Raw genomic sequence first — 25,627 nt, 5'->3', positions numbered from 1 at the left:
GCAACATCGACAGGAGGGAACGAGGATTCCATTTTGGAGGGTCATCTGGGCAGGGACGTCCAACAGGCAGTAGGTACTCTTAGTCTGGGTCAGGCATGAGGTGTTGGGACTGTGGGAATATGGCGGGGAGAGTAATTGCCACAGAGCTCTAGCTGCTAGCTTGGAAATGAAGCGGCTATTCAGGAAGAGGACGTGAGAAGAGCAGGAAGCCCAGGACTGTGGACAGGTCTACAAGCTTGCGGACCTTGTTAGGTGCAGCGGGTCTTATTGGGTGTCCCTCCAGGTCCAGGCTGAGTTCCCAAGGTCCAGGGACTGGCAGAGGGAATCAGGAAAGGAGACAGAGGTTTCAGAAGAGGCTTATGCTGTTCTGGGCCCGCAGGTGACTCAGCCCAGGGGTTAGGAGCGTGTGGGGGGGGCAACAGGTGAGGAGAGTACACGGGATTGCTTTCCCAGCGGGGATGGCACTTCCCTCTGGTTTTCAGCTGACCTGGGCTTGCACCAGACCAGGCACAATTGCATCCATTTTGGGGACACTGCCCTGGGGTGGCGGGCAGCAGGGCCTAAGTAGGGAGGTGCGGAGGGAGGCGGCCCACTGCCATTCTTGGTATGGTTCTCTCTCCAGGAGCAGAGCTCCATCTGGCCTCACTCTGGGCAGCTTATAAGGCCTGGTGTGAGTTTTGTTTATGCAAGTGCAGCATAAAAGGAACAAATCCGCCAGCACCGAGGCTGCTGCCTCTGGAGTCCTTTTGCATACATTTTTTCAAATGATAATTCACTCTACCCAACCCCCTTCTCCACCCTCCCCACCCCCAAGGCCGATTTATTGAAAAAACCACCTTATATGGTAATATTGCTAACACACCGTCAGCTGGCCTTTTTAGGGACTCTGTTTAAAGAAGATCCGCCTCTGGGGTTTTATATTGCTCTGGTATTTATGCCAAAGACACACCAGCCCTCAGTCACTGGGAGAAGGATCGCTCCTACACTCGGTGAGTACTATACAGCTTCTGCTGTCTCTGTCTTTCTGGGGCTGCCTGGCCCCCTGGGTGCAGGAGGCGCCTTCAGATTGGCCTGGCTTCCGTGACGCTGGCCTAGGTCACACGTCAAGGCCCTTGGTGTGCAGTGGTGCCTGCAAGCACACTGCTGCCTGCCAGTAGAAGGCATTTCTGGCCATGGGACATCCTAGGGCAAGGGCAGCACAGAATTCGGCTCCCTGCCCTCTTAACTAGGTGCTGGGTGGAATACGTTACCTGCGCTCTCTCTCTTCTCACTGCTCGCCCGGAGCCAATGCAGGTCTATACTGTGTCCTTTGTCATGGCTGAGAATGTCTGGGAGGCTGTTTAGGGGAGCAGATGCTTTTCAGAGAAATGACTTCCTAGGGCATTTAAATCCAAACCAGTCATAGCCCTTGTGTCTGTGAGATGTCTTGTTGGGGGTGGGTGAGTACTTTCTTCAGACCACCTCTTGTCTCTCTGACTTCTGATTCATGCTTGGCTAAGCGTTTTCTCAGTCTTGAAGGCTCCAGGGTCATTGGAGGATGCAACAAATCAGAAGTAGGGTGGGGTAAGTGTCCCGGGGCATCATGTGATTTTAGGGCTAGAAGGAAGTGGAACCATCTATTAACAATTCATTCTCCGATGAAGACACTGAGACCTGGGGAAGTTAAGACCCTCACCCAGCTGTGAGACCACCACCAATGTCGTTGTCTTCCCCCAGCGACACACACACAGACACATGAGCATCAATAATTAAGAGGAAAACAGACCAAGGGGCTGTGTCCACTTTTGTGATCAAACTCTGCTAACATGTCTTTACAGCTGAGGCTGGCCGGTGTAGTGGTGCAGGCCTTGGAGACAGACTACCCAGCAATGGAAGTAATAGTAATAATATCTCCCTGGCAGTGCTGTTGTGAGGATTAAATGAAATAATATTTGTAGAAAGTTCCCAGCTCAACACTGTCAGGGCCTGGCCCTGAGTGCTCAGACCTTAAATATCACCTGGACAGCTTGCTAAAACAGATTGCCTTACCCCAGATTCTGACTCAGTAGACTGGGGTGGGAGCTGATAATTTCCACTCCTAATAAACTCCCAAGTGAGGCTGAGGTGGCTGGTCTGGGACCATACTTTGCACAGAGAGGCTTTAAGCTCTTGCTTTTACCATTTGAATGGGTTTAGAGTTTGAGGTTAGCCCTTGGGCTGCAGAGAGACAGAGATTCCTGTGACAGAGATGGAGGGGAACTAGAAGAAATCTAATGAGCAGATATTATATGTCACACCTGGGAATCCAGGATGGGCAACATGACATCATGACCTTGAAGCTAGATTTCTTTCCTCCTTCCCTTTGTTCATTCTGGCAACATTTCTTGCGCACTTGTTATGTAAGCAGGCATTGTCCCTGCAGAGTAGGGGCTCTGCAATCACTAGGAGAGACAAATGAAAACCATGGAAAAGATAAATATATGAAAGGGGTAAAGCCCAGGAACCCCTCACCCAGCCCAGGAGTTATCAGGGAAGGCTTCCCGGAAGAAGTGGTACCTAACCTGGGTCCTAAAGCTGGGATAGTCCCAGGACAGAGGACAGTCCCAAAGTGGTCTTTGGGACTGTTTAAATGACTCAGCTCCACTGAATATAGATTTTAAGGCAGCAAGCAGGGAGTTCTAAGGTCAGAAGAGAAGGCGGGACCAAATTACTAGGGCTTTCTACTGCTGTTGCTGCTGCTGCTGCGTTGCATCAGTCATGTCCAACTCTGTGTGACCCCATAGACGGCAGTCCACCAGGCTCCCCTCTCCCTGGGATTCTCCAGGCAAGAACACTGGAGTGGGTTGCCATTTCCTTCTCCAGTGCGTGAAAGTGAAAAGTGAAAGCGAAGTCGCTCAGTTATGTCCAACTCTTTGAGACCCCATGGACTGCAGCCTCCCAGGCTCCTCTGTCCATGGGATTTCCCAGGCAAGAGTACTGGAGTGGGTTGCCATTGCCTTCTCCACTAAACTAAAGGACTGGGCAATGGGGCATCGCAGAATGGTAACAGCAAGAGGTCTGCCCCCTGAAAGGACTGCTTGGGCAGCTGTGAGGGGAGTGGGCTGGAACAGGGCAAGACTGCTACAGCAGTGCGCTGGTCCCAGTTGGTGCACAGATGCAGAGATAAAAGGCCTGAGGCTTGAGGGGAAGGAGCAGGGAGCACTGGGGAACCGGGTTCTGTCCTGGGTTGGGGTACGAGTCTCTGAGGGGCCAATCCAACCAGAGGACATTGATGAAGATGGCAGTCTCAGAGATGGAGTTGAGGTGCCAGGGCCGTGGGGCTCAGGAGAGGGGTCAGGCCTAGATCTGAGCAGGGGGAGAGAGTGGCCAGGATAAAAGCCAGAACAGCAAGTCCAAATGGCAGATTCCTGAGGACCAGAAGGGTTACGAGCAAGAAGCCATCTTTAATTTAATTAGTATTAACCAAGTCAAGGTACCCTGGAGTTAATAAGAGGTGCCACTAGAATTTTCCACCGTAGGAATGTTCCTCGTGCAGTCATTGTATTTGCAGGTTATAATAGGCAGCTGCTTAGCTGTCAGCTGAAGCCCTCACTCCAATCTATTTCCCCAGCTATTACTTGAAATCTCACTATATTTGAGAGGCTTTCCTTTTAGGACTCAAACTTTTCACTGAAATGAAAATGCCTTTGGGAACTGGCATAAATTCAACCTTCCTTTCAATAAGCATTGATTGGTGAAGCAGATCCTTCATCTCCTTCCAGTGTGGCAGACTTCATCCTGAGAGCAAGTTCTAATGGAGAAGATAAGAGCGATAACAAGAATTATTATTTTTCAGTCCTTTACAACAGGGATTGGGAAACTTTTTCTGTAGAGAACAAAATAGTAAATATTTTGGGCTTTGTGAGTCTAAAGGTCTCTCTCACAACTACTCAACTCTGCCATTGTACTGGAGCAGCCATGAACAGTATGGAAATAAATGGGTGTAGTTGTGGTCCAATAGAACTTTATTTATTATTTGATTTCATATAATTTCCTTGGGTATTAGAATCTTATTCTTTGATGTTTTTGCAACCATTAAAAAATATCAAAACCATTCTTAGTTCAAGGGTCTCAGAAAAACAGGTGTTGTAGTTTGTAGACTACAGGGTCCTGAGTTTACTGACCCTGATTTGCGCTTTATAAAGCACTTCATTTCCATTATTTCATTTGATCCATTGTCCCGGGAGATAGATGTCGCCATTTCCATTTTACAGTTGAGGAAACTGAAGGCCAGAGAGGGAGCTGTGGGACTGAGCCATGGGAAGGGGCACCCGAAGGGAGGTGAGAAAAGAAAAGAGGGCAGGAGAGAACTCTGAAACCAGACCTTCAGAGTGAGGGTGGGGAGCTCTCACCCCGTTCTTGGATTTGCTTGGGGGTGGCCAGGGGCACGTGTGGGTGAGCAAATCCTTTGCACTCATTATGTCTTTGGGTTTTGGCCACTTTTGGGGAGGAGTGGGGAGCTGTGTTTCTAACTCTGTGAAATCCTCAATGAAGGCCAGATGTAGTACGTGCTGAAAGGGCCAGAACAGTGTGCTTGGGTTTTCTGCGAGTGCAAAGTGATCGTGACCCAGGAAACCACAGTGACGTTGGCTCTGGTTCAGCTGACATGCTCGAGTCTAGCCACAAATTACCAGCAAGCGGCTGAGTGAGGTTTAGAATTTCCCCCAGCGGAGACCTTCCAGGAGAGGCTGGCTCCAGGGTCCAAGCCTTCCCCCAGAGGGCCCCCGCCGCCAGCTGCCCTCCCCCTGCGTTCACCTCCCTCGCTTCTCATTTGGTTCCAACTTCAAAAAAAAAGCAGATCTGAGTGCACCTCAAGTGCTGCAGAATGGCACGGCTGACAGCTTGAAGTCACTCTGTGGCTTGTCTCAGCTGCTGGGAAATGAAGTCCAACACTGTTTCTTCCTGCGAGTGCAGAATTTCGGAGGGAGACAATAGGGTTCACCGAAAAGCCAGCCCGGCTTGAACTACAGGTCACCCGAGAGAGGGGACCCCAGAGGGAGATCACAGAGGTGCAGCTTGGCTTCTTGGTCACCTTTGGAGGTTGTTTTCTCCCCAAGGTGGACCACCTGCGAGAACAAGGAAACCCAGCGCTCTGTGACCCGCTTGTGAAGAAGACTGTCCCTTCGTGGCTCTAAATCATGTGACCGAGCTGCCTGGGACTGTGGGAACTGGGAGTTCAGCTCTCAGGGGCAGAGCAGACTGTCACGGCGGAGCCCAGGCAGGTGGTGGGACTGTCATCCGACGTTTACTGAACCTCTGCTTCGTGCCGCACACCGGCATGGGGGCCGTAGACGCAAACCTAGATCTTGGCATGGCACGGGAGGGGCGCAAAGGCTCCGGGAGAGAAAAGAACACTGACCCTTTTGTTTTAGGGCTTTTGCTGCCTGCAGTGCTAGGGAGACAGAGAGGCAGAAGCAAAAACACCAAACATGGAGAAGTTGTGTGGGTGTCACTGAGGTGCTGGGGAAGGGGCAAGCCCAGGCTTTGGAGCCTCATGGGCTGCGGCCAGCCCTACCTCTCCCAGTGAGCGGCCTGAGAGCTACGTCCTTTCACTTTTCTGAGATTTGGTTTGCTTATCTATAAGTTAGAACTAAGGATATCTTCACTCAGGGCTTCTGTGAGGATTAAATAGATAATATGTGTGAAAGGCCTTCAAATTTTAAAAATCAAAGATGTGTTTTTACCAAAAATCCAAACACAGAATATACTGTTTCACCTAACAAGACAGCCTGCTCCTTTTCCAGAGCAGTAAATGTTCTGCTCTATTATAGGTAGGTTTCTGGCAACTAGTTAACCAGCATTTTATTTATTAGTCAATAACTTTTTTGGCATTAAAGTGGGCCAAATCTTTGCACTCACCCAAGGATAAATGGGCTTCCCCGGTGGCTCAGCTGGTAAGGAATCTGCCCGCAATTCAGGAGACCTGGGTTCAATCCCTGGGTTGGGAAGATCCCCTGGAGAAGGGAAAGGCTATCTACTTCAGTATTCTGGCCTGGAGGATCCCATGGACTGTATAGTTAATGGGATTGCAAACAGTTGGACACAAGTGGGCAACTTCCACTTTCACTTTCAAGGAGAAATTGCTAGAAGTGCATTTGTGAAAAGACGTGCATTTTTTAAGACTTTTGATAAGTATTTGTGAATTCTCCTTCAGAAAGGTAGTCCTGTTCACCTTGTCAGCTGTGAACGGAAGCTCACCTTCCCGCACGTCTGCTGGCAAGTGTAGTCCTAAAGAGCAGACACAGCTTTCAGGCTGGAGGTGGGGTCAGCGTTTATCCTGGCTCCAGAACACTGCTGACTGTCCACAAGACCCCAGGTCCTTCTCACAGAGGCTGAACAAGAACTTTCACGGTTTGTTATTCAGACTCACCTTCACAACTTCATATTTATCCTGTTGAATTTAACCCTAGTGAATTTAACTTGTTTTTCTCTGCTTTTTGAGATCATCTTAGATTTTGATCCTTCCAGCCAACACATGTGCTTTATCTGGACATATGATCTGCATGTACTCTCTATTTTCGTCCAGTTCATATATAAAACATGAGAAAGGACCAAGAGTGGAGTTCTGAGGTATATCGTTGCCTCCAGGTTGACAGTGATCTATCAATTAACACCTTTCAGTGACAGTAACTCAGGTAGCTATAAATATGCCTAATTGTTTTATTGTTCGGCCTACATGGCTCTATCAGTAGTGATGTCACAGGAGAACTTGTCAGATGCCAAGATCAAATTAAGCTCAATTTCTCCCACCTTCTCCTTCATTTCCAGCCGGGGAGTCCTGGGGAAAAAAGGAGGCTATTTGTTGTTGGTAAACCCTAGTCAGTTATAAGAAATCACTGCTTCTTTATAATGCTTTCTTTAATAGTGCCTTCTGGAAACCCACTTAATCTGGATATCAAGATTACCTGAGGTTTTAGACATCTGCCTTGTTTCCCTTTTTGAACATTGGAACTTTTGCCACCTCCGTCTCCTGACAGCTCTCCATTTCTCCCGGGTTCCAACATGGTAGGTTAGGGAACTTCTCTGCAATCCAGAAACTGTTCACACCAGAGACAGCATTGTTTTGAACAACTAGGTACTTTTTCTTTACATTTTTAAAAAACTGTTTATTTTATATTGGAGAATTGCCAATTAACAATGTTGTGATAGTTTCAGGTGGACAGCAAAGGGACTCAGCCATACATATACATGTATTCATTCTTCACTAAACTCCCCTCCGATGCAGGCTGCCACATAACATTGAACAGAGTTCCCTGTGCTATACAATAGGATGTTGTTGGTTACTTATTTGCAGTCTAGCAGTGTGTACATGTTGATCCCAAACTCCCTATCTCTTCCCCATTGGCAACCATAGGCTCTTAGCAACCGGGCACTTCCCTTCAGTCTCCATCACATCTCAGACCTTCTTGTCTTCTCACCAGTGTTTGTTCTATGCCACTGACACTGGTGGGCCAAAAAGACTGCAAACGCAACGTCGGTACAGAAGCCTGACAGGTGATGGGAGCCAGAGTAGTAAACAGGTTGGGGGAAGCGTGTTCCAGACCCTGCATCTAAAGGTCCAGAAGGGACAGGAGATGACACAGTTCGGAGGATGGAAAGAAATGCCACATAGCCTCAGCGAGAAGGCCAAGGAGGGGGTCCAGACAGGAGATGAGTCTGGGGACACAGGCAGGGGCCAGACCTTGTTGGGCCCTGTGGGCTGAGTGAGAAAGTTGGGACTTGCTCTCCATGGCCAAAGGGATCATGAGGGTCAGCAAGGACAAGCAGGGTTGGATTCTAGACGTGCCGGTGGCCTCTCCCCAGGTGTGCACACTGCTTTAAACAGAATAGGAAGGGCTTCCTTTTAGCCCGAAAGTTGTGTGAGCAAGCTTTTGCTCAGTCTCTAGGTAGGCTTTGGCATTCGCAGGCCTGAGGCTCTTCCTCTTTACTCTGGTCATGGTCTGTGCTGTTCTCCTCCCACTTAAGGTCGTACGGGAGCCGGGGTCCCAGGTGTCTGCAGCAGCTCTCTTCTTCCCCTCCTGCTGCCCGTCCTGAACGAAGCTTGGTGGGCTCCGCAGCCACCTTCTTGTTCCACGCCGTGTGCCTCTCTTCTCTGGGCTCCCATCCCCCTCAGCTGAGACTCTCCCACCTCCCAGCCGGGGCTTGCCAGCCGGATAGTGATCTGCACACCATCTCCTAGACTGCCACTGCTTCTCTTTTGCACAAGGGTCAAAAATTTGTTGGGTCACTCAAAAAACAGAAAACCTGCACCACATGTTAGAAAAATTAATTTCCTAGTCAGTCTGCAGCCATCCCAATTCAGTATCAGCCCTGGAGGAAGGACTTCTCTGTTTTTTTCCATCTGAAGCGACAGGGGCAGTGAGTCCCATCATGAATTCTCTTGCTTTCCTTGTCCTCCAGGGGCTTCTATCCTTAGGATTGTACATTTCATCTAGAACTGCTCCATCTTTTTTTTTTTTCCTTAATGATATGTTATGACTGATTTTAATTATAAACTATACATGGATACAGTCTCCTTGTTAAAAATTAAAACATTACGGCGCTTCTCCTCCCAGTCCCTTTCCCACCTCCAGTAACTGCTACAATCAGCCTTATTTTTTTTTTTCTCCACCCTCCAGAACTTTTTGCTATGTGTTCATATCCACAAAAAGAAAATTATGGAAAATGCACATTATTTTTTGTGCTTTAAATAAAACTCACTAATCTTTTATGCTGGGCCGTCTACCTGGCAACTTGCTTTGTTCACTCAGCAGAATGGGTTAGAAACTTGTCCACGTTAGTCCTTGTTGATCTGCCTGTCCCTTCCCTTAACCTCAGTACAATATTCCGCAAGGCATATTTAGGCAGTGCCAGATAGTACACTGATGTGTTTTTCTGATTAAAGAGTGCCAGTGTTCCCACAACCTAGCCAACAGCTATGATGAAACTTCGAATCTTAACAATGAGATGGGTGAAAATGGTCTTATTTCATTGGCATTTCCTGATAACTAATGAGGCTGATCACCTTTTCAGGTAATTGTTGGGTATGTGCATTTCCTTTTCTGTCAATTATCTATTTCATAGTTTTGTGTTTTTTCCCCCTTTTGGGCTATTTACTTTTTCTTATTGATTTATAACAGTTCTTGTATATAGTAAATGATAACCCTTATTATGTTTATTGCAAGTTTTTTCTGTTTCTTTTCTAAACTTCAAGTCTGTAGAGAGTTTTTCCATTGGATTAACACTTTGTATCTTTTCAGGTCTTTGAGGGGCAGGTGGATTTGTTTGTGAGGGCTGCCGTAATGAAGTATCACAGACAGGCTTAGCAAGGGAAATTTTATTTTTTCACAGTTCTGGAGGTTAGAAGTCTGAGGTCAAGGTGTCAGCAGGGCTGGTTTCTCCCGAGGCCGCTCTCCTTCGCTTGTAGATGGTTGTCTTCTTGCTATGTCTTTACATGGTCTTCCTCTGTGTGTCTCTGTGTTTTAATTTTCTCTTGTAAAGAGCCATTCTATTGAATTAGGCATATTTGGTACCAGTCGTAATAGATTAATGACCTCATTTTACTCTTAATTATCTCTTTAAAGGCTTTATCCCCAAATACAGATACATTCTGAGGCACTAGGGTTAGACTTCAACACAGAAATTGGGGGGTACACAGTTGAGCTCGAAACAGCAGGGTAGAGAGAGGGAAGAGGCCCAAATGCCAGAGCACAGGGCCGGGTCCTTGCCTGTCCATCGGGAATTAGGTCCTAGTTGCCGATGGGGTCAGACCCCAAAGCCGAGAAGATTGCCTCCAACGTGATTTTGAGAGGTGGCCACCCACCTCTCTTCTCCCCACTTCCCTAGGTGCTCCAGCCCCTGGTTCACTCGGCCACACTCACCATGTGTGAAGAGGAGACCACTGCGCTCGTGTGCGACAACGGCTCAGGCCTGTGCAAAGCTGGCTTCGCAGGAGATGACGCCCCCCGCGCCGTCTTTCCTTCCATTGTGGGTCGCCCTCGTCACCAGGTACGTGCTCACGTGGACCCAAGGCTTTGAGTTCCTGGGAAGAAGCACTGCATTGTGGCTTCCATGGGGAGCCGTGTGTGTGTGTGTGTGTGTGTGTGTGTGTGTGTGTGCGTTTCAAGTAAAGTAAGAGGGAGATGTGTATGGATGAGCCCTGTTCTCTCAGAAAATGACATTGTTTTAGGACAGAGGAGGGAGACGCCCACGAGAAATCAAGCGTCTTCTCTCCCATCATTTCCCCTTTCATCAGCATCTGCCTCACCCTGCCTCCTTCAGTCTGGTTTCCAGTGGGAAAAAAAGGACATTCTTCTTGTCTTTATCCTTCTTCAAAGACTCTCCAATGCCTGAATCCCTCCAAGTAGAACCTCAGCCAATTCCATTCTCCTTCCTTCTCTTTTGCATTGCAGGGTGTGATGGTGGGAATGGGCCAGAAAGACAGCTATGTGGGGGATGAAGCTCAGAGCAAGCGCGGGATCCTTACTCTCAAATACCCCATTGAACACGGCATCATCACTAACTGGGATGACATGGAGAAGGTATTGGTGGCCCCCTCCTGTAATGTGCTCATTTGAATACCATCAAGACCTTCTGCCCTGTCAACTCTTCCTCTACGATGTTTCTCACATCTTTCTTTCCTTCCTGTCCATGCCCCTGGGCGTTCCCAGCCTAAGGTGCCAACATCTCTCACTGGCTGATTCCAATGGCTTCCTGACTGAGTTCTCTGTCTCCTGTCTCAATCGCCTAATTCATTCTCTGCGCTGTTGCAAAGCTTGTCTTTCTAAAAACCAACCAAATCATGTCACTTGCCTCCTGGGACTCTTCAGTAGCGCCTCACTGACCAGCTAGGTTCCTAACTCCGTGTCTGGCACCTGAGGACCTGGTCCAGCCTAGGTCCCAGTTTTATCCTTTCCTGCAGCTTCCTTCCCAGCCCAGTACTTGTCCTTCTTTAAAATGCACGGTCCCCTCCAAAAAGGTGAATAAGTTCTCCTCTTTATTTTCCCTGTCATGACCTCAGACAGGTACATTGATGCTATACTATTATGATGCTTCTCTAGTGAAAAATTTAAGTAAGAATCGCTGCTGGTTTCTAGAAGCTTTTTTTCATGTCAGAAAATGGGAGAAGGGGCAGACTTCCCTGATGGTCCAGTGGCTAGGACTCCACGCTTCCACCACAGGGGATAAGGGTTCCGTCCCTGGTCTGGGAACTAAGATCCTGCATGCCGTGTGGTGTGGCCAAAACAACAACAAAAAATCAAACTTTCACTAGATAGCTAGGAAATACTAATATCAGGAACAAAACCACCTGTGAATGATAAATGAAAATAAAATATCTAGAAAAGGAAGATATGGGGGTACTTTTTAAATAGTAGTTTGTGTTCAACAAAATCACATGCAAAATGCTAATAGAACCTTTCTAATATTCTTTTCTAATTGAAGTATAGTTGGTGTACAATATTTCTAATATTCCTTTGATACATTCCACTGACAGTTGTCTGAGAATTCTTGTTTCTGCAATGACTGTCTTTTGAAATGTAACAGAGGGCTTATTGAGCAGCTGCAGTCTTGCAGCTGGGAATAAAGAAAGCTGATTTGAAATCTGTGCTTCACACACATTCTCTAAACCTTAAATTCAGTCACTCTGAATGAGTGAGAAACAGATAACAGATGCAATTGCTTTTTGTTCCACTCTGTGGGGCAGTTAAAAGCACAGACACTGGAACCAGAGCTAGGGAGATCTGGGAGCAAAAACTCTCTCTAAACCTCAGCTTCCTGATTTGTGGAAATAAAAATACTTTCTTCACTAGGTTGCTTTGAAGGTTAAATTAGGCAAATAGTCTAATCCCAACGCATGGAGCATACTTAATGCTCAACACGTGGCACATATTACTTGCATATGTCGAATAATATCTAATTTAAAAACAATAGACAAAATTTTTATTCACAATAGTAATATGGATTCTTTAAAGAAACTCCTAAAAATACATTACATGCTTTAAAAGAAAAACTGAATAGGATAAAGCTGTCAAATTTTTTCAAGTTGATTTATAGGCTCATTAAAAGTAAAGTGAAAGTTGCTCAATTATGTCTGACTCTTTGCAACCCCATGGACTGTACAGTCCATGGAATTCTCCAGGCCAGAATACTGGAGTGGGTAGCCTTTCCCTTCTCCACGGAATCTTCCCAACCCAGGGATCGAACCCAGGTCTCTTGCATTGCAGGCGGATTCTTCACCAGCTGAGCCACAAACTTATAGTGTGGTATGTTAATTGTCTCTTAGTGAACCTTGAGAGGGAGGGGAGGGGAGGAACCATGTCTCATTCATCTAGAATTCCCTGGAATTTGAAGAGCAGGAAGACCATGCAATTGAGGTTAAGTACATCTAATTTAAACTCTGGCACTTAAATTCAATAGGTGAGGACTGACTTGGGCTCCTCTGTCCATGGGATTCTCCAGCCAGAATACTGGAGTGGGTAGCCTTTCCCTTCTCCAGGGGATCTTCCCAACCCAGGGATTGAACCCAGGTCTTCCGCATTGCAGGCGGATTCTTAACCAGCTGAGCCACCAGGGAAGCCCAGGAATACTGGAGTGGGTAGGCTATCCCTTCTCCAGTGGATCTTCCTGACCCAGGAATTGAACTGGGGTCTCTGGCATTGCAGGTGGATTCTTTACCAACTGAGCTATCAGGGAAGCCCTCATTGCCATTCTAATAAAAATCTCACAATTTAAAAAACTTGATAATTTGATAATGTATATACGTTATGTATCAGTCACTATACTCAAGCTAATAACATATCTACTACCTCACAGTTTGTTTTTTTTCCTTGTAGTGAGAACACTTAGGATTTACCCTCTTAGCAAATTTTAAGGACAGTATTGTTACCTCTAGTCACCATGCTAATATATTATGTTAGATCTCCAGGTTTACTCATTCCACATAACTGACCCTTTGTGCACCTTGACCAAGAACGCCTCCCTTTCCCCTCCCCGTCAGCTCCTGGTAACTCCATTTTTACTCTCTGCTTCCTTGAGTTTGACTAAAAATAACACAAGCTTTAATTATGCAAGATAATCATAAAGTGCGGAGAAATAAATAAAATAAAATTTATGAGACTATTATGAATAAGGAAAACTGACAGAAGACTTGCTAACACCTAAATTAAAACAATCTGATGCCAGTACAGAGGTAAAAAAGAAATACACAGTACATGTAACTTCTAAGACCAGAGAGGAATAAAGGATTATTCAGTGAATTATTCTGTGACAACTGATCCATTATTTGGGGGGCAGGGAATCTGTTTATGGCCCTTACCTCATACAATTTCATTAAACACATCAGTTGAATATTAAAAAAATTAATGAGAAAAATACAATATAGTAAGTATGAGTATCAAATTTCCGGTGAAAGAAGTCATAGAAAGAATAACAAATGTGATTTCTTAAAAATCATAATTTCTAGTATGTGAAAAATAAAACCAAATTTAGAAGGCAAACAACAGGTTGCAAAGAAATTTCACAACTAGTGTAATAGAGGATTAATATAAACAACTAATGTAAATTGATCATTAAAAACACAAAGTCTCCACCAGACAAATAATCAAGGGACATGGCCAGACAATTGGCCAAATAGAAATGATTAAAAGTCGAAAATCTGAAAATTATTTGAAAAATTATTTAAAGTTTTATTTAAAAATTTGGAGTAAAACAGCTAGGTGTTATTTTTATCTGTCAAATTATTTCATATTTTAAGAATGAGAACACTGGATGCAGATAAGGGTGAAATAGGTAATATCTTATTCTGAAGTAAAGACAAAATTAGCCTCTTTGTGAATAATAGAAACCAAAGCATTTTCCAGCAGTCACCAAGATGGCAACACTCAGGCATGAGGCTGGAGCTGACCTGAGAGCTTCAGGTGTGGTGCTGGTGGGAGCTGGGGAAGCATGCAAGGACCTCAAGATGCCAGCATATACACTCAGTCAGTCCAGTCCTTCTTTAGGAGATGCAAAACTCAGAAAACCAATGGTCATTGAAATCATAGAAAAAATTGTGAATGCCTTAGAAAAGACATTTCTATATATGGGACAGTGACCTTTAGAACAACAGCTGCTTTCCCTGGAATATCGGGAAACTTCACTTTCAGGCATTGCTTCAAGGTTAAACATGATGCTTTGAAGACATACGCATCATTGACTATACTTCCATTTTGTCCACCATAATTTCTTACAGGCTTCTTATGACAGATGCTTTGTATTTAGGTAATACAAGCCAGGAAAACTGTGTTCTGAGAAGTTCACCGATTGGCATGGCATGTGGTGTTTTATACCACACTGCTTTGGCTTTTTATAAAAATGGATGTCTGGCAGTCGAGTATACTGTTCCACTGCCCCCAAAAGGAAGCATTTTATTTTATTGGCTGCTGCCTTGTCAAACAGAGATAAAAGCAATGGTGATTCCTCTCATTTTTCAGACAGTCTTTGGGATATTTCATGGCTTTCAGCATTATGCAATATTTGAAAGTACATTTGAGAAAACTGTATGTGAAGATTAACCAAAGAATGAATGGATACTGAATCAGCTGAATGCACTTTTTTTTTTATAAGGACTCAGGCGCTGCTGAAAGAGTTGAAAGTAATTCTAGATGGACAATTTGTTGTTGTTGTTGCAGAATGCTTGCTTTGTGGTGCTGTGCTGGTCTCTGCCATACATCAGTATGCATTAGTCACAACAGTATGTGCAGCCCCTCTTAGAACTTTTCTTGCTTGGAAAACATCCTGAATAGAAAAAGAAAATGTAATGGGTACAGAGATAGTTTTCACACGATTATAAAAAAAATCAAGGCTACCCTGAATAGCAATGTGATTAGATATATGATGGTGATGAGATATGATCAACTGTTGTATAAGCATTAAAATAATTTTAAATTCAATTTATTAAAAATAAATATTTCCTATGAAAAAGAAAATTATTTATTTATATTAACTGAAAAGTGATAGGAAACAAAGTTGAACACAGAAGTGTAATCGTAGTAAGTAATAAAGACATGAAAGCATATGAAGTGAATAAATGATAATAGTAATGAATTTGAAAATGCATAAAGATGAAAGATTAGGGAGAGAAAAAAGCCAAAGTGTTAACTGTTTATTAGTAAGTGATAGAAATATGGGGAATTTTTATTCCTCTTAAAGAAATTTTCCTAATTTAAAAATTGTCAACATCTTTAACTTTTAAAGTACTTCATAACTTAAACTTCAAAGTACTTTATAAAAGCTTTTGAAAATGAAATAAAATGAAGTGCAGATGGTTGGACCCAACACCCAGAAAGATTCTGATTTATGAGCCTGGGATACAGCCTGGGGAGCTGCAGCTATAGCAATTATTCCCGCACAACTGAGGCCACATTGAGGAAACACTGGCATCACCTTATTAAGCCTGATTGCGGTCTCTCCCGTCTCCTGTGACGCCTCCACAGCCTGTGGCCTCTGCCTGGGCTGTTTGCTCTGCCTCAGGTGCCCTTCTCAGTCTCTGGAGACCTTCCTTTGCCTTCAGGGCTCTCTCAGATCTCCTAGAAAACGAACTTCTCCTGCCTCTTCCTTCACCTGAATATGAATGTGTCTTTGCATTTTGTCTTTTTGACTGCTTTTCTCCACTCTAGACTTGGAAACTAAGGTTACTTTTAGCACCATCCTAGCACAAAACCGGAGGCCCATAAATACACGGGTACAATGGACACAAAGGACTCTGTGCCCCACCTCTGAGGAAATCAAAGCCCTGTGTCCCTGCCACTCTGCTGAATCCCTCTGAAATAAAGGCTCTTGTTTGCTGTCTGCATCACTCAGAGGGAACTGGACACAGTGGGAAGAAGTAACTTCCTCTAAAACTACCATGCAATGTTTTCAGAATCTAATATTGTGCCCTGTAACTATTAAATATTCACTATGTAGAAGTAAACTACCAGGCTTCCCCGGTGGCTCAGACGGTAAAGAATCTGCCTACAATGCAGAAGACCTCGGCTCAATCCCTGGTTTGGGAAGATTCCCTGGAGGAGGGCACGGAAACCCACTCCACTATTCTTGCCTGGAGAATCCCATGGACAGAGGAGCCTGGCGGGCTACAGTCCATGGGGTCACAAAGAGTCGGACGTGACTGAGCGACTAAGCACAGCACACATATAGAAGTAAAAAAAAGAACTAGCTTCACCTAAAGCAGTGATTCTCAGCCAGGATAATTTTGCCTCCCAGGGGCATCTGGCAGCTTCTGGAGACATTTGTGCTCCTCACAGCTGGACAGGTGCTACTGGCATCTAGTGGGTGGAAGCCAAGGATGCTGCTAAACATCCCGTAATGCACAGGTCAGCCCCCACGATGAAGAATTATTGACCTAAAATGTCAAAGCGCTGAGGCTGAGAAACCCTGCTGTGAACAGCCCAGTCAATAATAGACAGTGGCAGTCCATGCATATCTGTCAGGCTTCAACAGGAGACAGTATACACTCAGCTGGGGTTCTGAATTAATTTAAGGCAGGACTACTTACAGAGGTGTGAGCAGGTTAGGGAACCAGAAAGAGAGGCAGAGACACCAGAGTACCAGCAGCAGGGGAAGCTGTTAGAGCTGGAAGGCTGAAGGGCAAGGGCGGCGAGACTAGAGGTGAGTGAGAGCTGGAGCCTGAAGAGGGGCCGCACAGCGTGTGCTCAGGGAGACCTCAGCTTGGCCAGGAGGGCGCCCTGCCCTCCTCTCGCCTCGCACTCTGCAACCCCTTGCTGGTATGTCCGATCAGCCAAACAGCCAGAAGCCAGAGAGCTGCAGTACACCTGGTCCCTCGGAGATCAGGGGAGACGAAGGAGCGGAGTAAAGAGGACCCAAGGTCAGACGGAAGTAATCAACACACTGAGTATGTTGGCCCTAGGTCTGAGTCCTGTCTGGGGCCCTGATGAGAAGGACTATACCCTTGAAAGAGCGATCAGAAATTCCCAGTGTTGACGGGCCTCCTCTCCAGATCCAGTGTATTCTGAGACCATCAAGCCATCCTCCCCCAGTACGGACATGCAAGTTGGAATTTCCCCGCCCGCTGAGAGTCTGCTGGACTCATCTGACTTTTCTCCCAACCAGATCTGGCACCACTCCTTCTACAATGAGCTGCGGGTAGCCCCTGAGGAACACCCCACCCTGCTCACGGAGGCTCCTCTGAATCCCAAGGCCAACCGGGAGAAGATGACCCAGGTAAGAGGCCAGGAAGACCTGAGTACCAGCGCAGGAACACACATGGACGCTTGGCCAGATTCTTTTTCCCAACCATGCATCAATGCAAAAGAGTTTTTTGAGGACCTGCTGGGCGTGCAGTCCACACCAGAACCCACGGGAGGTGGGAGCGGGGTTAATAGGCACAGGCACCCCCTTAATAACATTACCAACCATTCTGCGGGCCAAGAGAGCTGTGATTTCTGATAGTCTTCTGTTCTGCATTGTTCCTTCAGATCATGTTTGAAACCTTCAACGTCCCCGCCATGTACGTCGCCATTCAAGCTGTGCTCTCCCTCTATGCTTCTGGCCGCACAACAGGCAAGTAGCCCTGTAATCTGTTCCCTTTTTGACTTGAGGGGAAGATGGGAAAACTGGGCTCCTGGAGAGATTCCTGTTCAGAGGAATCAAAGGGTCAGCCAAAGTCCAACGAAAACCTGGGTGAGGGATAACAGAGGGAAGCCCAGGTAGAATACAGGTGCAAGTCCCCCCAGTATAGCTGAAGAGAATCTACATGAGCAAATCATGACCGCAAGGGCCATTTCCATCACGATAGATAGTCCGGGAGCTTGCGCACACTTTCCAACAGTACTGAAATGTTTCTGCTCACGAAGCAGCAATGGCAGAATCTGTGATGGTGGGTGTATAAGTATGAGGTGGCCTTGGCATAGAAAACTCAGGGAAAACAGAGGGAACTTCAAAATGCAGTGATTTTTAATAAGGGCTTGACAGCTAGGAAATGGCAATCCACTCCAGTATTCCTGCCTGGAGAGTTCTGTGGATTGAGAAGCCTGGTAGGCTACAGTCCACGGGGTCGCAAAGAGTCGGACACGACTGAGCGACTTCACTTCACTTTGACAGTTTCCAGAAACATCTTTCAAACATTCATTCATGTATCCATTGGTTTGTCCATTTATTTATCCATTCAAATATTCTCCAATACTTCACACCATGTGCCAAACACTGCAGGCCATGGGCACACACTGGGAAACAAGACAGATCAGCCATGTTGCAGTGAACACAGTCTAGAGGAGGAGAAGAAGTTAAAGCGTAATTTCACTGTACGTGATAAGGGCAGTGACGGGGAAATGCAGGTACACATGGCTTTGTATCCTGCGTCTTGCACTTGGTTTTATGCTGTGGATGTCATGCTCACACGACCCATGGTAGTCATTGTGTAGGATGCTTCCATGATTGGTTGACTGATTTTACCATCTCTCTGATGCAGAACCTTTAGGTTGCCTCCAATTTTTGCTTATTATAAGTTATGCTGTAACCAATGTCCTTGTATAAGGGTAAGCTACTGATCTCTGGACATTTATTTTGGATCTGCCCTTTACTGAGACACCTTATTAACTCTAATGGTTTCTCAGTTGGTCCTCTCAGGTCTTTTACGTATGGGCTACAGTCCATGGGATCTCAAAGAGTCAGACATGACTGAGCAATTAACATACACACCGCTTTATCTGCAAATAATGATGATCCTCTTTCCTTTTGATAATAATACCTCTTATTTCTATTTTTTGTCATATTGCATTGGCTAGAACATCCAGGACAATATTAAATAATAATAATATAGTAACAATATTGTAATGTTTCCCCATCAATTATATGGCTGTTGGATCAAGAGGGATTTCTTATCATGTTGAGAAAACTTACATCCTTTCGTGGTTTACTAAAAGTTTAATCAGTAGAGAATGTTCATTTTTTTCAAGCTGGTTTTTATAGCCCTTTAAGTGCTAACATTCTAATTGCATGAGCGCATATGTTAGTTTGATGCCTGAAGGATGTGCAAATTATTCACTCTAACTTAAAGAATGTGCATCCTAGATGCCAATTGACAAGTATGCATTTTTGTGAAAGTGTTTCAAGGAATATAAGAAGAGGAGATGTTTCACTTGCCTTCCAGAAGCCTACAGTTTCATTTAGGAAAATAAACTGACATACACAAAATTGACGTAAACAAAAAATATGATTGATAATTCTCACAATGGGTGAATTTTCCAGCTGCTAAAGAAAACTATGGTTGCTGAGGATCATTTGGTGACAGGTCCCAGAAAGAAACAGATGGAAAAAATAAAGGGTTTCATGGGCCTTATCTCCTCTGTCCTTAGGCATCGTCCTGGATTCAGGGGACGGTGTCACCCACAATGTTCCTATCTACGAGGGCTATGCACTGCCTCATGCCATCATGCGGCTTGACCTGGCTGGCCGCGACCTCACGGACTACCTCATGAAGATCCTCACAGAGAGAGGCTATTCCTTTGTGACCACAGGTACCCATCCTCTTTCTGGACTTGACTTGAGCTCAGAACCAAATCTGATCTAGGACCAGAAACTCTCATGGGTAATGAGAAGTCAGTGGCCCTGTGTCCTCAAACTCTCTTCGGGTAGATAGGGAGGCCATAAGCTGGGGTCGGGGCCCTGGACCAGACCAGATAGTCAGGGGAGCCTCTTTCAAGGGACAAGTTTCCCAACCAAGACCCCCTGGGGAGGGGTACCAGGCTTAGACCTACTCATTCTGACAAGTGCTTGTCTTCACCCTCCTTTAACTGCTTTCACAGCACACCCTCCTTCCCCAGGAAGGAGGATCAGAGCTAGTTTTTATGGGGCTGAATGGTGGCAAGACTGGTGGTGCATTTCATTACCTAGAAGTGTTTATGGTTTGAGGACAAATGGGATAACTAAGGTCTGAATTTCTAAGGGGAAGTGGCCCCCAGGGCAGGAAGAATTTATAGGTAGGGGCCTTCCTAGATTCTGTACAATCTCAGCATATAAGCCTCCATCTAGATGGGAGATGTGTCCTGCAAGGCCCTCAGGAAGGCTTGCAGCTTTGTCAAGACAGAGTGATAAGAGCTAGATGAAAAGTACATGCAAAGTTTTGCATGAGAATCAGGCAAATCTTGAGACTGAATCCAAAGGACAAGGAAGAAGGAAGTTAGTTTTCATGGAGACCAAAATGGGACAACCAAACCGGCAGAGCCGAGAATCTACTGTCTGTCATTTCTACTCTTTCTAGCCGAGCGAGAAATTGTGCGAGACATCAAGGAAAAGCTGTGCTACGTGGCCCTGGACTTCGAGAATGAGATGGCCACGGCAGCCTCCTCTTCCTCCCTGGAGAAGAGCTACGAGCTGCCGGATGGGCAGGTCATCACCATTGGCAATGAGCGCTTCCGTTGCCCGGAGACCCTCTTCCAGCCCTCGTTCATTGGTGAGGCTCTGCCTTAGTTCTGGCCAATCACACACACTGTTGATTGTTTACACTTACCCATATTTTTCCAGAAAGGGCTGAAAATACATGAACAATACAACTAGATAAAATCTTATTTTAAATAAAAGGGTAAGGAAACCAAAATAAAGGAAAAATGGGATGGGAATATAACATGAAACTAAGAATGAGGTTAAAACACAAAACTCTTCTTGAATTCTCACCATTTAGATCATGGGGTCTGAAATCTATAGGAGTAAACAGAGTGGGTTTGGGGGTCAGACCTGGTTTTAAGTCTTGATTCTGGTCCTTCAAGCGCTATACCTTGGGCATGTTACCTTCTTCAAATCTCAGTTTTTTTATCTACAAAGTAGAAATTGTGATAGTACCTGCTAGATGGGGATTAAATAAGATCATGTTTAATACAAGGATAACTATCATCTTGAGAAGTATATAAGAGAAAGGCCTGTTAGCAAACATTGACATACAATGTAGTGGTAAATAGCAAACTGGATAAAGTGCTATAGGCCTAAGAAATCAGGCAAGGCTTCTCATAAAGCTGAATCTTTGAATAGAACCTTGAAGACGGAGCATCACCTTATGGTATCTGGGGATGGAAGGAGCGCAAAGTGGGGAATGGCATGCAAGGCAGATGGAAAGCTTGTGAGAATTATGGAATATGTACAAGTCATATTCTATTGGCGACATCATAGGTGAGGTGTGTGTGTGTGTGTGTGTGTGCACGCATTCACACATGGAAAATTGAAGAGAGCTACTGGGTCACACAAAGGGCATGGGTGTTGATCATATCAGCAATTTCAAATCCCCTGGAAGTCTTTAAGCAGCAGAGTAGAGAAGTCAGGATTTCACTTTAGGAAGATTCCTCTGTCTACAGTGTGGAGTAATACCACATGGAAAAAGACTGGAGGTGGGGAAACTCAGGTATGTGGGCATGAGCTGTTTTGGCAGGCAGGACCTTTTACTGCGGAAGATCTTGGTTGCAGACAAAGGTGGCTAGATGTTAACTAGTAGGCAAACACGATGTGATTGTTATGTCCTAAGAGTGGGATATTTTTTGGCTATAACTGACTATAACATGGAAGAACCTTGAAAACATTATGCTAAGTGAAGTGAGCCAGACATGAAAGAACAAATATTGTATGGTTTCATTTATATGAAATGTCCAGAATAGGCACATCTATAGAGATTGAAAACAGGTTAGTGGTTGCCTAAGGCTGGGAAAGGGGAGACGGGGAAAATGGAGAGTGTCTGCCAATGGGTATAGAGTTTATTTGAGGGGTGCTAAACATGTTCCAAAATTAGACTGTGGTGACGGTTGTACAACTCTTTAAAGTAAACTCTACCTTAAAGGGGTGAGCATCATGGTGCATGAATTATATCTCAATAAAGATGTAAAAACAGTGATACAACGGAAGCGTCCCTCTAGAAATATTGTCATCAGGCAGCAGTGTGAACGATCACCCAGAACAGGGGAAAGTCAAGGCAGGGCAGTGACCAGTTAGAGGGTCTGATCTTACAGTCCAGTAGGGAGGTGACTGAGGCAAATCAGAGTAGCTGTCCCGATAGAAGGATCACCTGAGGAGCTGTAGGTGTGGGGTGGTGGGTCCTGACCAGATATCGTGGTCTCTGCTAGGCATGGAGTCAGCTGGAATTCATGAAACAACCTACAATTCCATCATGAAGTGTGACATTGACATCCGCAAGGATTTATACGCCAACAATGTCCTCTCCGGGGGTACCACCATGTACCCAGGCATTGCCGACAGAATGCAGAAGGAGATCACAGCCCTGGCCCCCAGTACCATGAAGATCAAGGTGGGTGCTACCCTGGCTCTCCTTGTCCTGTTCTTTGTACAAAGACCTGTGTACTTGGGTACACGTGTCCAAGTCAGGCTGCCAGGCCTACAGCTTGGTGGTCACCTTTATCCTGGCCTGAGGCAGACTTCATCTTGGGCTGGGCAGGGAGGAGTATGTTCCTGGGACCCTGAATGGGAGACACATTTATCCTGGACCCTTAAGCACAATCTCATGGACACTGTACGAGAAGGAGGTAAAAATATGGAATGGAGAGAATGTGGAAGGGGCTGAGAAGGAAACGAGATTGAAGAGGGAAAGAGAAGGAAGAGGCAACACCTCACCATCTTTAAACTTTAAAAAGGACCTGGGAAACCTTTTTACGGTGAAAGTTCCAGAGAGAGAATGTTGGCTGTAGGACAGGCTACAGGGACATGCCTCGATTTCTGGATAACCTCTGACCTGTCGTCCCATCTCGGCCACAGCACCCCGACACTGCTGCTCACCTCATAGGCCTCCTCAGCACAGGAGCCCACCTGTTTTACCACCCCTCCCCAGCCCCTGTCCGCAAGCAATCAGACAGACCCTTTCAGGATTTATAGGAACTGTTTTGCTAGTGGGGTTAGAAAAAGAATGTGAAAGTGAAGTCGCTCAGTCATGTCCGACTCTTTGTGACCCCACGGGCTACCCCACCAGGCTCCTCCGTCCATGGGATTCTCCAGGCAAGAGTACTGGAGTGGGTTGCCATTTCCTTCTCCAGGGAATCTTCCCGACCCAGGGATCGAACCCAGGTCTCCCGCATTGCAGGCAGATGCTTTAGCCTCTGCACCACCAGGGAAGCCTCAGTGGGGTTAGAGATAGGTAGGCACCAAATAGCGATAACAAATAGGTTAAAAGTTACAGACGCTCATGATAAAGTTGGCCTCTGAGCTGAGGAAGTGTGTTCCAAATGTTAATATTCTAAGAACCTTTTCCACAAAGGCTTCCCTGCCCAGGGAAGCAGAATGGGCCACCAGAAAACAGGTAAGCACCTCTGAGCTCTTCTCACCTGGAACCACTGGAGCAGTCATGTTTATTGAGGCCTGCCGTATGGTGGGCACTGTGCTAGGCCTTGGGCAGTGGTGTTTTTACTAAGACCATGTGTCAGGATACCAGACTTAGCCTCACCCCCAGATTCCTCTTCAACAGTTATGGGGTATCGCCATCAACTCTACTGACAAACGGACACCAGTGATTTGATGCATATTTGATGCACACCAGTGATTTGATATGAGCCAATGCCCTGAGTTTAATAACATGGCCAGCTGTTCAGGAGTTTAAGATCTGCTTATTAGACATGCTCAATGGGAGAACAGCTTAAATAAGACCAGAGGAAGGGAAAGGGCACTGCAGGCAGGGGAAGAGAGTGAGTAAAGCTGCCCAAGGGTGTGTGCGTGTACAAACTCCCCAGCCAAATTGGACAGCAAGACGTGTGGGGGAGATGAGGCAAGCTCCAGAATACGGAAGAAGAGAGTAGGGTGGAAATGGGGCTGAGACTTAGGGCCTCCAGCCCAAGACAGCCCAGAGTTTTCTCACAACTAGAGCTGCCCAGCAATAAAATCCTGTACCTTCTTAGTGGCTGCGCCAGTCCTTGAGGTATCTGTCAAAGGAGCCTCAGGGTGACTTTCGTCTGTGTGCAAAAGATAACTTCTAAAGACCCTACTTATTCTGTAATTCCATGATCTCTGCAATTTAGGAAATATGTAGGGAGATTCTTAGGAGACCAGAAAAAATCTGTTTCACATCTGGCATGTTCTAGCATTGGATTCTTAGTCCCTTCAGAAACAGGAGTTAATTGAAGAGTCATAGTCCTTTTGGATCCACTGTTAGGTGAAGTTCAAAGTTGTCTGACATGGCAACGAATTTCTAAAGGCCAAGCTCAGGAATCCCAGTGGCATGTATGAATTTGAGAACTTCTCAGATACAAAAGAGTATTGCGTAGACTGGCTTATACTCCGGGAAGGAGGAATCCCAGCCCGAGCTGCCCAGGCATCCAGGCAAGAAAAGAACAGCACCCCCCTTATAGATGTCTGTATTGGTCTGTATTGCTGGGTAACAGCAACTGTGAAATGTCAGGTCCCATAACAATAAGCATTTATTGTTCATGCATCTGCAGGTCAGCTGGGAGTCAGTTGTTTCAGGTCAAGTTTGGCTAGGCAGTTCTGCAGGTCTAGCCAACTCAGGTCAGGGGTGTATCTCTTACTATGGGGCTCAGGCTAAAGGGCCAGTAGCTCTTTAAGGGAAGCTCTTCTCATGAAGATGACAGAGACCCAAGAGAGTGTGCCACTTACAAGACCGAAGCACATTTCTAGCCACTATGTCAAGTCTGCTGATATCCCATTGGCCAAAGCAGATAGGGCCCAGCCCATTCTTCTCATGGAGGGGCAGGGGAATGAAGTGGGAGAGAGAGTGACAATCTGAGCAATAGTCTGACCTACCACAAGGCTTCTCCTGGTTCCTTTCTGACCACAGGGGCTGTCCTTGCCCAGGGCAGCCTGGCAGTATGATGAGATGATTCCTGGACCACCTTCCCTGTACCTTGGCAACTGACCATGATTCACCACCTTTGCTCTTTGCAGATTATTGCCCCCCCAGAGCGGAAGTACTCGGTCTGGATTGGAGGCTCCATCCTGGCCTCTCTCTCCACCTTCCAGCAGATGTGGATCAGCAAGCCAGAGTATGATGAGGCAGGGCCCTCCATTGTCCACAGGAAGTGCTTCTAAAGTCACAGCAGATTCTCTGGGGACCTCCTTGAGCCTGCTCTGTTAACAATCATGAAACATTAAAACCTACAAGCCTTGCTTCTCTGTGTGGAGCTCTTTTATCTTCCTGGGCTGTGTCTTACACACAGTGCTAAGGGCTTTTCACACCTTATTTCTAGTCCACACAAGGACTCTATGAGGTAGGTGCTGCTATTACATATCACAGATGAGGAAATTGAGCTCTGAGAAGTTACAAACTTGCTGAAGATCACACAGAACCAGGGTTAAAAATTCATGTGTATCTGACTCTAATGCCGAGGGCTTCTTCTACCAACTTGTTTCCTTTTTCTTTGAACTTTAGTAAGAATGAGGACTAGATGACTCTTGGGGACAGGAGGGTTAAGAAACAAGGGCTTTCAGAGATGTAAGTCCTTTTACTCAAGGGTGATAACACTAGAGAATGTGAACAAAAAGAGAAACACAGCACTTAAAAGATGTAACATACGAGTGGTTGAAACACAGTGTTTTTTAAACTTAGGTGAAAGATGGTCATAGTGGGCTTAAGGTCTCAATGATCCTTTGTCATTGAGGATTAAGTTGTATTTTGCCCCAAAAACTAATCAAGAAA

At 45.8% G+C, this 25,627-nt stretch overlaps 1 protein-coding gene and 1 pseudogene across 2 annotated transcripts; both read left to right on the top strand.

The window, feature by feature from the left end:
* Positions 735-25,098, top strand: ACTG2 (actin, gamma 2, smooth muscle, enteric). 2 transcript variants are annotated; one of them, XM_005686352.3, is made up of 9 exons: positions 735-989; positions 9,844-10,005; positions 10,410-10,538; positions 17,107-17,217; positions 17,472-17,556; positions 19,350-19,511; positions 20,255-20,446; positions 22,098-22,279; positions 24,877-25,098. In XM_005686352.3, exons 2-9 carry the CDS (start codon positions 9,880-9,882, stop codon positions 25,018-25,020), a joined length of 1,131 nt encoding a protein of 376 aa, XP_005686409.1. In that variant the 5' UTR covers positions 735-989; positions 9,844-9,879; the 3' UTR covers positions 25,021-25,098. The 2 variants fall into 2 exon arrangements, with proteins under 2 accessions (XP_005686409.1, XP_005686410.1); XM_005686353.3 differs by lacking the exon at positions 10,410-10,538.
* On the top strand, positions 13,327-16,048 carry LOC108637134 (annotated as a pseudogene).

This window comes from Capra hircus, chromosome 11 (assembly GCF_001704415.2).
Source record: "Capra hircus breed San Clemente chromosome 11, ASM170441v1, whole genome shotgun sequence".
NCBI classification, from domain to species: Eukaryota; Metazoa; Chordata; class Mammalia; order Artiodactyla; family Bovidae; genus Capra; species Capra hircus.
This window is presented reverse-complemented; position numbering and strand designations above follow the sequence as displayed.

Excerpts from the sequence above, each read along its gene's own strand:
- ACTG2 (XM_005686352.3), top strand. The coding sequence starts at position 9,880 with ATGTGTGAAGAGGAGACCACTGCGCTCGTGTGCGACAACGGCTCAGGC. Across the intron at positions 17,218-17,471 it reads ACCGGGAGAAGATGACCCAG|ATCATGTTTGAAACCTTCAA; the intron begins GTAAGAGGCCAG and ends TTGTTCCTTCAG. Across the intron at positions 17,557-19,349 it reads TGCTTCTGGCCGCACAACAG|GCATCGTCCTGGATTCAGGG; the intron begins GCAAGTAGCCCT and ends CTCTGTCCTTAG.